Source organism: Carassius gibelio, chromosome A5 (genome assembly GCF_023724105.1).
Source record: "Carassius gibelio isolate Cgi1373 ecotype wild population from Czech Republic chromosome A5, carGib1.2-hapl.c, whole genome shotgun sequence".
Taxonomy (NCBI): domain Eukaryota; kingdom Metazoa; phylum Chordata; class Actinopteri; order Cypriniformes; family Cyprinidae; genus Carassius; species Carassius gibelio.
In genome coordinates this window covers 659,200-672,777 of record NC_068375.1, presented here as the reverse complement: position 1 = coordinate 672,777, position 13,578 = coordinate 659,200, and the positions used below count along the sequence as shown (strand labels likewise).

Sequence of the window (13,578 nt, the reverse complement as noted above, 5' to 3'; positions counted from 1 at the left end):
TCATGGGAAATGTAGTCCAGGGTGTACGGTGTAGTGTGAAAGTTTGTGTGGTGAATTAATGGCAATTCAAAGACCAGATCCTGACAACAATCAAACAACAAAGTTTTTATCAATTAAATAATTTTACTAATCTATTTTGAGGATATTTTTGTTACTTAATAAATATGTGCTGAATAAAATGTGCAGTAATTATGAATGACCATCTCATGTATAATATTTTATAGGTTTAATATTTTTTATTACAATTAATGTAGTGTTTAAGGTTAAAATAGAAAAAAACATTTTAAAATTCCATTGCAAAGAGGCAAAGTAGAGGCATTTGATGACCAGAAAAAGAAAATGATTGCCATGGTTTAATCACTAAATGCCTGTATGCCTATTTAATAAATGCTCATGCATACAGCTCTAGTATAACTTTTTTTCCAAGCTTTTCACTTTTCATTTGAGAAAAAAAAATACACACAGAAACTGATGATTTTCACAACAAATTGCCAAAATAAAAACAATGTATTACCAAAATACCACAGAAGTGTGGTTAATTTAAAGATATGATGACAGAAATATATTACTTATCACTAAGGGTGTGAAGACCGCTAAAAGATTTTGTCATGGAACGGTCTGCTACGCCCTCCTCTGGCTGCATCAGATCCCTCTCACCTGAATATTAGGACTGCATTCCCCATTGTTCCTCTCAACAATCATCCCCGTCTAACCCTGCTTAGTCATCTTGATTACCATGAGTATTATCACATGCACCTTGTTTTCTCCCCTTTATCTGGAATGCTCCCCTCTTTGTTATTTGTGAAGTATTGATTTACCCCCGGCCTTTGTCGCACATATCAGTATTATCTCTGGTCTCCTTTGTATCTTTGACCCTCATTTATGATCCTTTGCTGCTGTCCTGATCTATGCCGGTGCCTGACTTCGTATACCAGATTGCCCCTCTGTTTGTATTTATCTGCGTTCTCTACGAACGTCTGCCTGAGTTCCCTTTTGATGCCTGCCTGAGTTTGTGTCTGCTGTTCTCTGTTTAATTGCCTGTATTAATAAACTGCTGCAGATGGATCTAACTGACTCAGCCATGTCATCACAGATTTAAAGTACGATTTCCATGGTAATGCAGTGTCCAATTTAAGAATGTCCAATTTAAGTTTAAACAGGATGAATGTAGAGGTTTTAATCTGTCAATTGATATATAAATCATGATGATTATTAAAGGAAAAAGGAAATGAAAAATAATTTTTGTGACAAAGGTCAGAACTCCTGTTATGATGTGTATGTTTTGAGGTGAAAATTAGTCATTTATTAATCTATTAATTTTCCTACACGAGACTAGTGGGAGGGTGACAGTTAATTTATACAGCTATATTTTGGAGGATCATATTTGACTGAATAACTAACTAATAAAATTCAGTTTTGTAAATTAACTGTTATATTTTTAATTACAATTTGAAAAGATTGATTACATTTTTAGTTTTATTAATACATTTAATCTTTTTTTTTTCTTTTTTTGGATGATAAATGTATATTTTAAAACACAGAATCAAGGAAAAAAGAAAGCAATAAAAGTAAAAAGAAATTGGCAAACAGAATTTAGGGAAAAAATAAAATAGATTTCATGAGGCCATACATTTGCAACTTACTCTGTAGAGTTTAATTATAAACAAACAAGTTATATTTACACTCATTCTCAAGGTTTAACAAACATGTGCAAAGCATTTCCTACCCCATTAAAGGTAAATGATTATTGTGATAAAAACCAACATTGTATAATAGGGGTAGTAATAATAATAATAATAATAATAATAATAATAATAATAATAATAATAATAATAATATCCACAACAAGTTTGGCCAAATCTCCAAGCCCTAGTTACAGTTATGGCATGGTTCTAAACATCTTCCTTATGGTTGCTGATTTTCATTACTAATGCCAATATCTAACATGTCAGTACATACACAACACATACACATATGTCAACTGCTATAAAAGGATATCATCCACATGAACAATACATCACAGATAACAATGACTCTTAAACAAACATATACAAAACCTAAAACACCTAATACTGGGTAAACTCACAGTGAATTCCCCCGTTACTGCATCAAAGCCTACATGGATGGTGTGCTCAAAATCAGAAGGCAGGGATATCTCTGGACGCTCTTTCTCTTTCTTTTTATTGGCTGTTGAATAGAGAAACAAACACACTTTAATACTTTTTGATCAGCCTATTAAAACGGAATTCAGTTTGAATGGTACAATACTGCCATTTAGCAACTCTGCTGATTTGCTTAGACCAATGTAGTTTATGCTGGAAATTGCTGGCTTGCAGCACCAGTATAGCAAGAGCTCTTAAATCTATTTTAAGATATGCAGCATTACATTTCTGGTAAAACTAGCTAAAGAGATCTTGCTGGTGAAGCTAGTTAAAGGAACAGTTCAGTAAAAAAAAAAAAAAACTTTTTTTTTTTTTTGTTATCTATACACAAATAATAATAAAAAATAAATAACAAAATATCAGATCTGTTTCTAATATTAAATAAAAATTAATGGGGAATAAGGCTGTTAAGTTCCACAAATAACAAACATTAAAAGCTATAATATATATTCCAAGTCTTCTGAGGTCATACGATAGCCAGTATGTTTAGATCTTTTGAACACATTTTATCATATTTATACACAATTTATACATAATTTCACATATTTCAGCCACAATTATCACAGAAAATGTGAATGTGTACAGATTCTGTGTAGGGCAACTGTATGCACATACTTTTGTCTCCCCCGGGAAAGATGGACCTGAGACGGGCTTTCTTGTTCTTCTCCTCTGGAGCCATTGGAAGTGGTTTTGAACTGTGTACTGAAGAAGGGTCACGGGAACTACTGTTCATTCTTAAAGGGGGTGCAGGTGGCTTTTCTTCAATATCAACACTATCGGACATCTTTTTTTTGCACTCACTATGGCCTGCAAAGAGAGAAAGAGAGAGCTTTTATAAAACTCTATATTACAGATATATGGTGAAAAACAATATGAATATTTGTTATACATTTCACAATAAGTTTCTACACATAAGTCAAGTTTATTTATTGTAAATTGCTATGTGAAATACTAGATGACCTTCTACAATTGATAACTTGTGGAACATTCTATCCCAAAAATACAGCACCCTCAATATGATCTTACATTTCTACAATGAACCTGGAAACAATATAACCCACTTTTAACCTTTTCTTAACCCGGTACTTCCAGTTCGAGAACGACATTATCGCTGATGCCGTCTTGTGTTTAGTGGTTGTCAGAGCGTGCAGTGAGACAGCGTGAGCAGGGCACCGCCCACCCAGCCAATCATCATCGGATTTGCAACGGTGTCAGGCAGCTGATGTGTAGCCACTAGCCAAAGCGTGACACCTCACGCTTTATTCAACCAAACTGTAGTAACGCGACACTTTACATTCTCAGTAACAATAACGGCGTTGCAATGACGGGAAAAGTAATTAATTAGATTACTCCGTTACTTAAAATTTAACTCCGTTAGTAACGCCGTTATACTTAAACGCCGTTACTCCCAACACTGCTGACAAATATTAACCCAGCTAACAGGGAACGTTCCCACAACATTCACTAACGTTCTTTAAAAGTTGTGTAAATGTTAGTACAAAATGTTATTAAAATAATGTTTTTGGAACGTTCTTATAACGTTGTTAATGTTCTTTTAAGGTTGATAGAAAACGTTCTTAGAACAACGTTAACGTTGTTTAAGCTTTACGTTAACGTTAAGCATTTCAAGCTTCTTTAATCCCATTTAAAGCACTCTAAAGTCAACTTTATCTGAAAATTAACAAGCTTAATTATCAAAATGTGTGTAACTCTAGATATGGTTAGCACAGGAGCAAGGAGCTAACGCACCATTACATCAAAGTTATCAACGGCAAGTGTTAAATATGCAGTGTTATACACAACAGTTCGTCATTGGTAAATTAAGAAGTGTTTTTGTGGTTTATCTCATTAACACAGCGTAAGACGAGTCCTGCAAAGTGTAACGTTATTTTCAAACTAATGTTACCGTTAGAGAGAAGCTGAGATACCATCTTCCTGATCTCTAACCGTCACTCCCGCCACAGATCTGAAGCGAGGTAAAGCAAACACACATTCACAGTATTAAAACACCTTTAACCTTTGTGTTCAGTGTTACTGAATATCTGTAGGTTTCATCTAGAATGTCCATCTGATGCTGATCAAGTTTACTAAATCCGCCGAACGTTTAACAAAGGGGCTGAAGAGCGTTTATAATGACTGTTTAACCTTAGTCAACATTTTAGGTATTTGCTCCTCACGTTGTCTCATTTAAAATTCATACTAACAAATTGCTGTCATACTTTGAAATCAATGTTTTCAGTGCAAAGGCAGAGAGTGAAGGTGTGGTATTGGCAGCAAGAAGGCTGCAATAATATGGGCCTGAAATGAAGTACCGGTAAGTACAATTCACATTAAACAAAATTGATGGCCTTTAGTGTTGTACCAGATGTATTCTGTCCCGTTAAAAACAGTCATTTAAATACATCGTACTTTTGTTTTTATTTTTTGATGATTTGCTATTAATGCAGATGTAATGATGACCAGAAATGACCAGCAGCACAAATGTTAAGTCTTCTGAAGCAATTCTATACTTTTGTTTTGCGAATATAAGATTAATCAAATCGTGAATACACAGATGAAAAATAACAAACCTCAACTAAAGTCCAACAAGAATGACATCATGACATCTAAGAACCAGACATGTTTGATTGAGATAAGGGCTCGGTGATATATGAAAAAATATTGATATTGGCACATTTTTACGATATTCAATATCTTTATATATTTTATATAATATATATAGATAATATAAATTTAATTCCTATAAGTAATTCCACATTGCCATGTTTTTACACATGATTATAAAAATAAGCTGTCCATAAATGTTACTTAATTGTGAGTTAAATTTCTCTAATTTTGTGTTTTGTCTTCAGGAACATTATCAGTCATTAAAGCTATGATCCTGGCAGATCTACTTCCTGAAAAGAAGACTCAGCAGATCTTTTCAAGACACACTAGGTGGGACACAGTTCAGGACAACTTTATATTTACTTGGCAACATTTTTCTGAAATCAGCAGAAATTACTGAATAGTTGATCTAGAGATGTTGATTTTAACCGGTTAACCGTTAACCAACCGTTAAGGATTTTGACAAAATTAAAACAATCAGTTAAATGATTTAAAAAGTAATTTATTTATTTTCAGTAATTTATCAAAATATTTTAAAAGGTTTGCTGCATAGTTAAAATATGCTACTCATATAATTTTTATTATTTTAGTTTTTTTTTTTTTTTTGAGAAAAAAAAAAAAAAAAAACACAAGTCACTTTAATTATTTCATTCAGAAATAGGCCTAAAGGCTATTTTAGTTCCCTCACTCCCCAACAAATCATTTCAATTAAATGTATTTATTCAACACAAATTAAAATGTTTCCATATTCACGATGTATTTGAATAAATAATATTTATTATTTACTTAGTTTGCATTCTGTTTAGGGATGTGCATTTCAAGCAAAAGTAATAATCGATAATCGCTTTGTATTAATCGATTAGTAGTCACCCCCCTCCTGCGCGTGCACCCACACACACATAAACACACACCCATAAAAAGGGAGAGAGGGAGAGAGACTATTCAGGCTTTCAGTCTGTATGATAACAAACTGTTGAATATATTAGAGAAAGGTCTATCCTAACCCAAGCCTATTGATGGTTGTATGATTGCTAAAGCATATTGATATAAAACCGAATGATGGCAATTAATAACATAACAGTCCGTCTATTATCAACTGCTCACAAGGCTGTAGGAGCCTATGACATTTCTGTTTTTTAAAATGAGCATGAACATTCATAGCATTTTTAAATGAAGTTAACAGATTAAGATTAGAACAGATTAATTTAGACATGATTATTAGGCTTAAATCACATTACGTATAAACACAAGAAACACAAAAATATGCTAATTAAAAAAAAAAAAATTAGCACTAAAAATAAAACCAATGCCATTCTTTATACTTATTTACAATTGTGTTTAACATTTTTCTACAAGTTATATAATTATGAAAAACAGTAAACAAGTTTCACCCAAATTTAATTTGTCTTTTAATTTATGAAATTTAAACACATTTTATTTCTGGTAAATAAAGGGGATTTTCTATTAAAATTAAAACATGGAAGAAATATTGTGATTTATTTCTTTAAAAAATAAAGTTGTATAAATTTTTTCAACAGTAGTAGCAATATCACATACATTTTACTAAATAATAGTAATATTTCTAGCACAATGCCTTTATGTAAAAAATTACTTTTAGGCCTAATGAATGCATATTTGTCATTTTAACTGAACTTAAGACTGGTGGTGATGCTTAAGATATTTTTGGTCATTGAGGGTTTCTGTAAAAAAAATAGTAATAGATCATATTAATTATTATTAAAAGATAATACTACTACTAATTCTACTATCATACTAATGTTATCCAATGCACTATGAATTGATCAGCTGCTGGGTTCATGAATATTAATCACGTTGTCTGCGTTCGGTCAAACTGATTTGCTGAAATCAAAACAGGGACGGTACTAAATCAGCGCCAGCCAATGAAATTGCCATTTGCGCATTAGCTCCGCCCACTACCGGAGAAACCGGTATGTCATCTGCTTGTTCAAAAATGAATATGAATAATTCTAAATGAACTCCATTACAGGAAAAGACAATAAAGAATAGTTTACATATAGCGTGTCGATTCAGCGTGGTAAGACTCTCGCTCTCTCTCTCTCTTTTGCATGTGTGAGAAACTGAAAAGATCGCTTGATGGAGAGAGAACTCTGAAGCTCAGATGCTGAAATTAATGAAAGCGTCATGTGCTTCAGTCTATGTAGTAAACAAACCCGCATGTCTCTGCCATTCATTAATTCACACAGAGACGCGCAGATCACGGATTCATATTTCAAGCAACATTTGCGGCTTAACATTTACAAATACTGGTCCATATGGAGATTTGATTTGATTAATTTATGCTAACTTTGACAAATTCCATGACTGTCCATATTAAAATGTAGGCCTAAGTTTTATTTACATGACTGGATTTTGAGATTCCGTCCTCGTTTTCTGCTTTGCGGAAATCATAGCGCTGAACCGGGTTTGAAAGGGACCTCGGTACTACCGGTACTTAAAGAAACCTGGTACTGTCACATTTAATTTTTTTTAGTACCGACTTGATGCCGAAGTACCAGGTCTTTTGACAACACTAGTTGAGTGCATCATTCTGTTAACTTTGTGGTTCACCATTTTGAGTCGTTTGTGATGTGGTGACACAGAAGACCCTCTCACAACATATTGTTTTATAATTCTATGGCGTTTGCCCCTCAGAAATTTTCACTTAATCATGCTGCACGTGTCAGTAGTTCCCTGGCGCGGTTGCACTACAGGTGTACAGCACACTAATTAAACTGAACCGAGCTCTGGCCCACTTCTTCCAACCAACCGCGTCCGAGCGCAGCACAGAGCAATCACAGTCTGAGTCCCAATTCGCATACTATCCGTCCTAAATAGTATGCGAAACTAGAATTAGTACGTCCCAAATCGTAGTATGTTGAAAAGAGTATTCCAAAGGTACCCGGATGGTCTACTATTTCCGGTTAGAATTCGAAGTGCAGATCAATGCACACTCTAAGTGCTAATATTGCCCACAACCCATTGCGTGTGGGAGAGAGGAGCTTTGCGATGGCTTTGCGGTCCAGTGCCACCGGCCCACGTCGCTGGACTCGGCCATCCACCTGGCGGAGGACCACATGGTGGCGTGCCCAGGGGTCGGCGCACCCCCACCTACTAACTCTCTCTCTCCTTCTCTCTCTCGCCCTGTCCCTCTCCCTAGGTCCCGTCCACATGGCCCTCCTCGTGTCCGCCCCGGGGGGCGGGGCGGGACTGACCAAGGCCATTTTGCGAGTCCGAGGGGGGCGGGGCTTGTGGCTGCCGGAGGGGACAGTGCTTCCGTTTCTCCGCTCTCTCTGCGCCAATTCTCCATTCCACTCCCTGCCACTGGGGCGGCGGGTAGGTCTGGGCTGGCCTGTTGGCGTTGCGGGGACCCGGAGCATTTCGTGGACAGGTGTCCAGTGATGGAGGTGGGGACGATGATCCGGGTCCCGGACGTCCCACAGGTCACCCCCGGTCATGCTGGCGAGTACCAAATACCAGTGAGTATCATAGGGGGTACATATCCGGCCTTGGTGGATTCAGGATGTAACCAAACCTCAATCCATCAAAGCCTGATTCAACCAGGGGCATTGGATACAAGCCGCGTGGTTAAGGTACGGTGTGTACACGGGGATGAAAAAAAGAACATAAATTCTGCAGTTTGCCAGTATTTCGGGTTTCGAACGAACGAGAAGGGAGAGGTGGTAAATAAGGACGAGGCTATTTGCAAATTGTGCCCTCACGAAAAAAGATGACTCTGGGAATATGCTGCAAAAAAAAAAAAAAGCCGATGCAATGGCAACATGGCAACATAGTGGACCGAATCGGAGCTGAAATAACAGCCTACTGTTTAGAGCCAGTTACTCAAGGAGACGAGGACCCACTTCATTCATGGAAAAATGCTGACTGGTGTTTTCCCCTGATGTCGCGAGTGGCACGAAAGTACCTGTGCGTCTGTGCCACAAGCACACCATCGAAGCAGGTTTTCAGCACCGCAGGTAAAGTTGTCGGTCCACAACGTGCCCTGGCGAAAAATCTAGACTAGATTGTATGCCACTTGCCATTCGTTCCTATTGACACTGTTTATTTTTTATTTATTTAATGGATTCGGGTATTTTTATTTGGTTTTCATTAAAAAACTATTTTGGAAAGAAGACTGGAAATAAGTTGTTTTTATTTAAACATATTGCTTTTCAATATTTTTTTTTTATTATATATATATATATATATATATATATATATATATATATATATATATATATATATATATATATATATATATATATAATTTTTTTTTTTTTTTTTTTTTTTTTTTTTTTTTAATTCAACTCTGGTTGAGTGTTGTGGGTCTATTCGCTCTTTTTTATAAGCTTCTCTTTGTATTAAAAGTTGTTGGTGCAGTGTGATTTTTATGGATGGCCGTTTTTCCGCAAATATCACATTCGAATAATTTTGAGCTCACAAAAAACGAATATTCGAATATTCGTTTATTTAAATTAAGTTTAATGAGACAGACGTTATTTTTCAGCAACATTTAGGCTATTGTTTCTGTCATTTTGGAACAAGCTTACACACAATAAGCTTGAACATTACACATTGTGTTTTGTAGCTGAAAAACTTTAAAGGTGCCATCTGTAATGTTTGGCAAAAAAAATCAAGTCATACTCCACATTCCATACCAGATGGGGGCAGTATGCCTCAATAAAGTGAATTGGTCTACTCTAGAGTAACAAACGAGAAACGGCATAGTCTCTATGCTCCGCCCCTACTTTCACAACAACACTACAGCCATATCCGAACCCTAACTGTGCGTTCACACCGCCGGCGTCGAGAGCGTCAAAAATCGCTCTTGCCGCTCTGCTCACGACGCTGCAGAAAGATTTGTGAGCGCTCAGACGCTCTAACGTAGATCGAATGCTTATTTTGTATTTAAAGCTGCCGCAAAGCATACAAGCTTATTGATCTCGTGCAGACTAACCACAAGGAGTTATAAGTTAACCTCATTAAATATTGTTGTGGACGAAATATTAGGATCCTTTACTTAAAATGAACAATCTCAGACACCTTGGTCCACGTATCACTTTTAATTAATTTTTTTATGTCCCTGTAGGCAAACAGGGACACATCATAGATTAATACAAACGCTAAACAGCAATAATCAACCTGTCCTTTATTCTGCTTGAGAACTAATGTGCCAACTCTCAAGCATTCACCGTGAGACACACGCAATTGACTCTTTTCACACGCTTTCACGCCACACATCAATTTTTTCACGCACAGAAAAACGACGAAGCAAAGAGGACACGGAGACCAACAGACTAGACAGAGCAGGTTAGTTATGATACATAGGGCTGTGCAAAAAATCGAATGCGATTTCCATGCACCTCTCATCAGTAAAGACGCTCCTGTAATTAGAATTATATCTCCAGCATGTGCATTCAGATCAGGGTTGCCAGGTTTTCACAACAAATCCTGCCCAGTTGCTTCTTAAAACTAGTCCAAAACTAGTGTTTCCGGGAGGTTCCCCGATAAAACTTGCTTCCCGGGGTTAAAATATAAATTTTGGGGAAGGGTTTCCCTGGTAAAATTAGCATTTTAGGGGCTAAATATCACGTTATTGGTATTGGGATTGCTTCAAACCGCGGACATGAAAAACAACCGCAGACTTGGCAACACTGGTTCAGGTGGAGCGGCAGTTACTACACAGAGCCTTAAAGTCTACCGACAACTATCACAAAATCGCTTTCAAAATCGACAAAGAATCGCCTGCGATTTTAACATCGATGTTGTGTAGATTGTCAGTGAATTACGGCTCTGTGTAGTAAATGCCAACCAGTGTTGCCAAGTCTGTGGTGGTTGTTTTTCATGTCCGCTGGTCACAGCGACCCCAATACAAATAAAGTGATATTTAGCCCCTAAAATGCGAATTATACCAAGGCAGCTCTGCTAAAAAACCTATATTTTAACCCCGGGAAGCAATGTTTTAGCGGGGAACCTTCTGGAAGCGAGATTGGGCTAGTTTTGAGAAGCAACAGGGCAGGATTTGTTGTGAAAACCTGGCAATCCTGATCTGAACACACGTGCTGGAGATATACTCCTAATTACAGGAGCGTCTTTACTGATGAGATGTACATGAGTAAAGACATGCACAGCCTTATATAATAAAATGGGTAACGTTAAGTTATAGCTAGCTAATTATCAAATGCAGCTACGGTTAGCCATCGCTAACATTAGCACGTTTATCGAACAGCCTTCGATACATTTCTATGTTATAACTTCCCGAAAACAAATACACAAACATATAAAACAAACTTCTAGCGAAATACTAACAGCATCTAACTTGCAAGTTCGGAGTCGAACCTCATTTCTTTCAGGTCCATCAGTTGTCTCCAGCGATTAAAAGCAGTGCCGATGTTTACTCTGGTATTCTTATTGGATTTGATTTGTGATTCCGAGCGCGGTTGTATCCCTGTAGCGGGTGTTGGTCTCTTGCCAAGGGCTTCAGCTATCCTTCCGCTCTCATCTCTGAACTGAAAGTAGTGGGCTGTACTTTCCATATGATTGACATCAGGTTCAAGTACACGCCCACAAGCCCTGCGAGTTATTCGTGTATTGTAGGTTGGCTGGTGGTTATGTTGCCCGCATACCGGCTCCCACGGCCGAAACTGGTATTACAACACCTGTCGGGCCGGGGCTAGTAATGCTAATGCTAATTAAGGTTAATATCTCTGCAGCACTATAACTTGACATTTTTTTAATGACATCATCGCCCTTATTTCTTCTCATTCTTTTGATGCGTGTACGTCATGTTATGGATATTTTTACCTCAATTTCTGCATATGGCACCTTTAACAAAGCAAGCAAACAAAAGTAGCCTACAGATTAAAAGCAAAAAAAAAAAAAAAATGAACAAAGAAAAAACGTATAGCAGCCTGCAGGAATTATGCCATTTTACAGAATGTAGCTTACACTTAACTTTGAAACTGTCAGCAAATCTTTTTTGCTTTTTTTTTAATATTGTTTTACATGTTCTTGTTAAGAAACATGGGCATGTAAACATGATCGGGGGAAAGTCGGCTCCTTAGTCGGCCGCGGAGAAAACGCGCTCTGGATGCACAGACCTTGGCGGGACTCACAAATAATGGTGTGCTAAGTGAATACGTTTTGTGAAGCGCTTCGTGTTTTCGTTTCACCACTGAATGGGATCCTCATCTGGTGGAATACATGGCTCCAGCAAGAACTGTTCCCACTCGTCTCGGCTGGACTCTCTGTAATCATCGCTGAGGAACTGGAGAAGAAGAAGATCTTTTCCTACGAGTGGGCATTGCATCCTCTTCATCGTTGGTGACGCACCACTCGTCTCGCATCAAGGAAAATGTTCTGATAATGTTCCAAAAAGTTTTTTTTCTTACTTCTCTCATGTTTTCATCGAGAAACCTGAGATCTTTGGGCTGAGGGTCTAGGGCAGATGCGAGAAGAGGAGTTTTCACTGCATTCTCCAAGTTAGCGGTGTTTATTCGTTGCTTGAGAGATGCCGGAACAATGTTCTTGAATGCGGTCACTTTCTGTGATTCTCCACGGCATATTTGAAGTACTGTAGAAGACCGCAGTTCTTATTGATTCATTAATTATTTTTTTGCTTTCATACATCTTCAAATATGCTGTGGAGAATCACAGAAAGTGACCGAATTAGGTTTTATTGTGGACTTTTTTCCCTTTTTTCTTTTCTTTGTGGCAAGCAAAAATATGTCGAAATTCGAATATCATTTTTATTTATCGAATAATTAGAGCCGAACGAATATTATAATAATAATATCTGTGCACACCCCAAGTGATTTTATTGATTTGTGTGCGCATCTCTGCGCAAAAACTGTTCTTTATGTTTATGTTAATTAACTGAGCAGAAGGAGACTGCGCGGGTACAGGTGGGGGAAACTGAGCCAGGACCGCTGGGTTCTGCTTCAGGGGAACCGAACGAAATCGGGAGACTGATTCTCTCGGAGCGTGATGACTTTCCCCTGGAGCAGTCTCAGGATAAGACACTAAAATATGCGTTTCAACAGGTCCGCGCCATCGATGGCCAGTCTCTCCAACCTGCCCTCCCGCTCTCCTATCCGTATTTTGCCATTTTAAAAGACCGGTTGTATCGAGTGACCCAAGATGCTCGGATAAAATTGAATACAACCCAATTGTTAATTCCAAAGGGCCGCAGGGAAATGCTTTTCCATGCGGCTCATTCTAATCCTATGGCGGGCCATTTGGGACAGGCAGCAACACTAAATCGCCTCATGGCCTGTTTCTTTTGGCCGGGCATTCATGACAACCTGCGCAGGTGGTGCGCGTCTTGTCCAGAATGGCAGTTGGTAAACCCACCGGCCGCCCCAAAAGTGCCTTTGCGCCCTTTTCCCTTAATGCAGGTCCCCTTCAAATTGGTATGGACCCCAGAGAATTGGTATGGACCTCATCGGGCCATTAGAGCTACCCGCACGAGGACATCGCTTTGCATTAGTCATAGTTAATTATGCAACACGATATCCTGAAGCGGTGGCCCTCCACAACATTTCCGCTAAAAGTGTTGCGGATGCCCTGTTTCGTCTTATCTCCCGGGTGGGGGTTCCAAAAGAAATCCTCACCGATCAGGGCACGGCGTTTATGTCACGTACGCTACACGAACTGTACGGATTGTTGGGCATTAAATCGATTCGAACTAGCGTCTATCACCCACAAACCGATAGCATGGTTGAGCGATTTAATCGCACACTTAAATCCATGATCCGTAAGTTCGTCCACGAAGACGCCAAAAATTGGGATA

General features: G+C 38.0%; 1 protein-coding gene across 3 annotated transcripts in view; it reads right to left on the bottom strand.

Moving 5' to 3' along the window:
- LOC127988382 (serine/threonine-protein kinase PAK 3) overlaps nt 1–13,578 on the bottom strand; it is a 286,343-nt gene that overhangs the window by 248,582 nt on the left and 24,183 nt on the right. For 2 of the 3 annotated variants that reach the window (XM_052591128.1, XM_052591145.1), the window contains exons 2-4: nt 4,069–4,128; nt 2,778–2,969; nt 2,087–2,187 (exon numbers count right to left, since the gene is read on the bottom strand). In XM_052591128.1, coding sequence (XP_052447088.1) covers nt 2,087–2,187; nt 2,778–2,969; nt 4,069–4,093 — 318 coding nt within the window. In that variant the 5' untranslated portion in view covers nt 4,094–4,128. The remainder of the gene's footprint in view (nt 1–2,086; nt 2,188–2,777; nt 2,970–4,068; nt 4,129–13,578) is intronic. The other variant, XM_052591137.1, reaches the window with a different exon arrangement.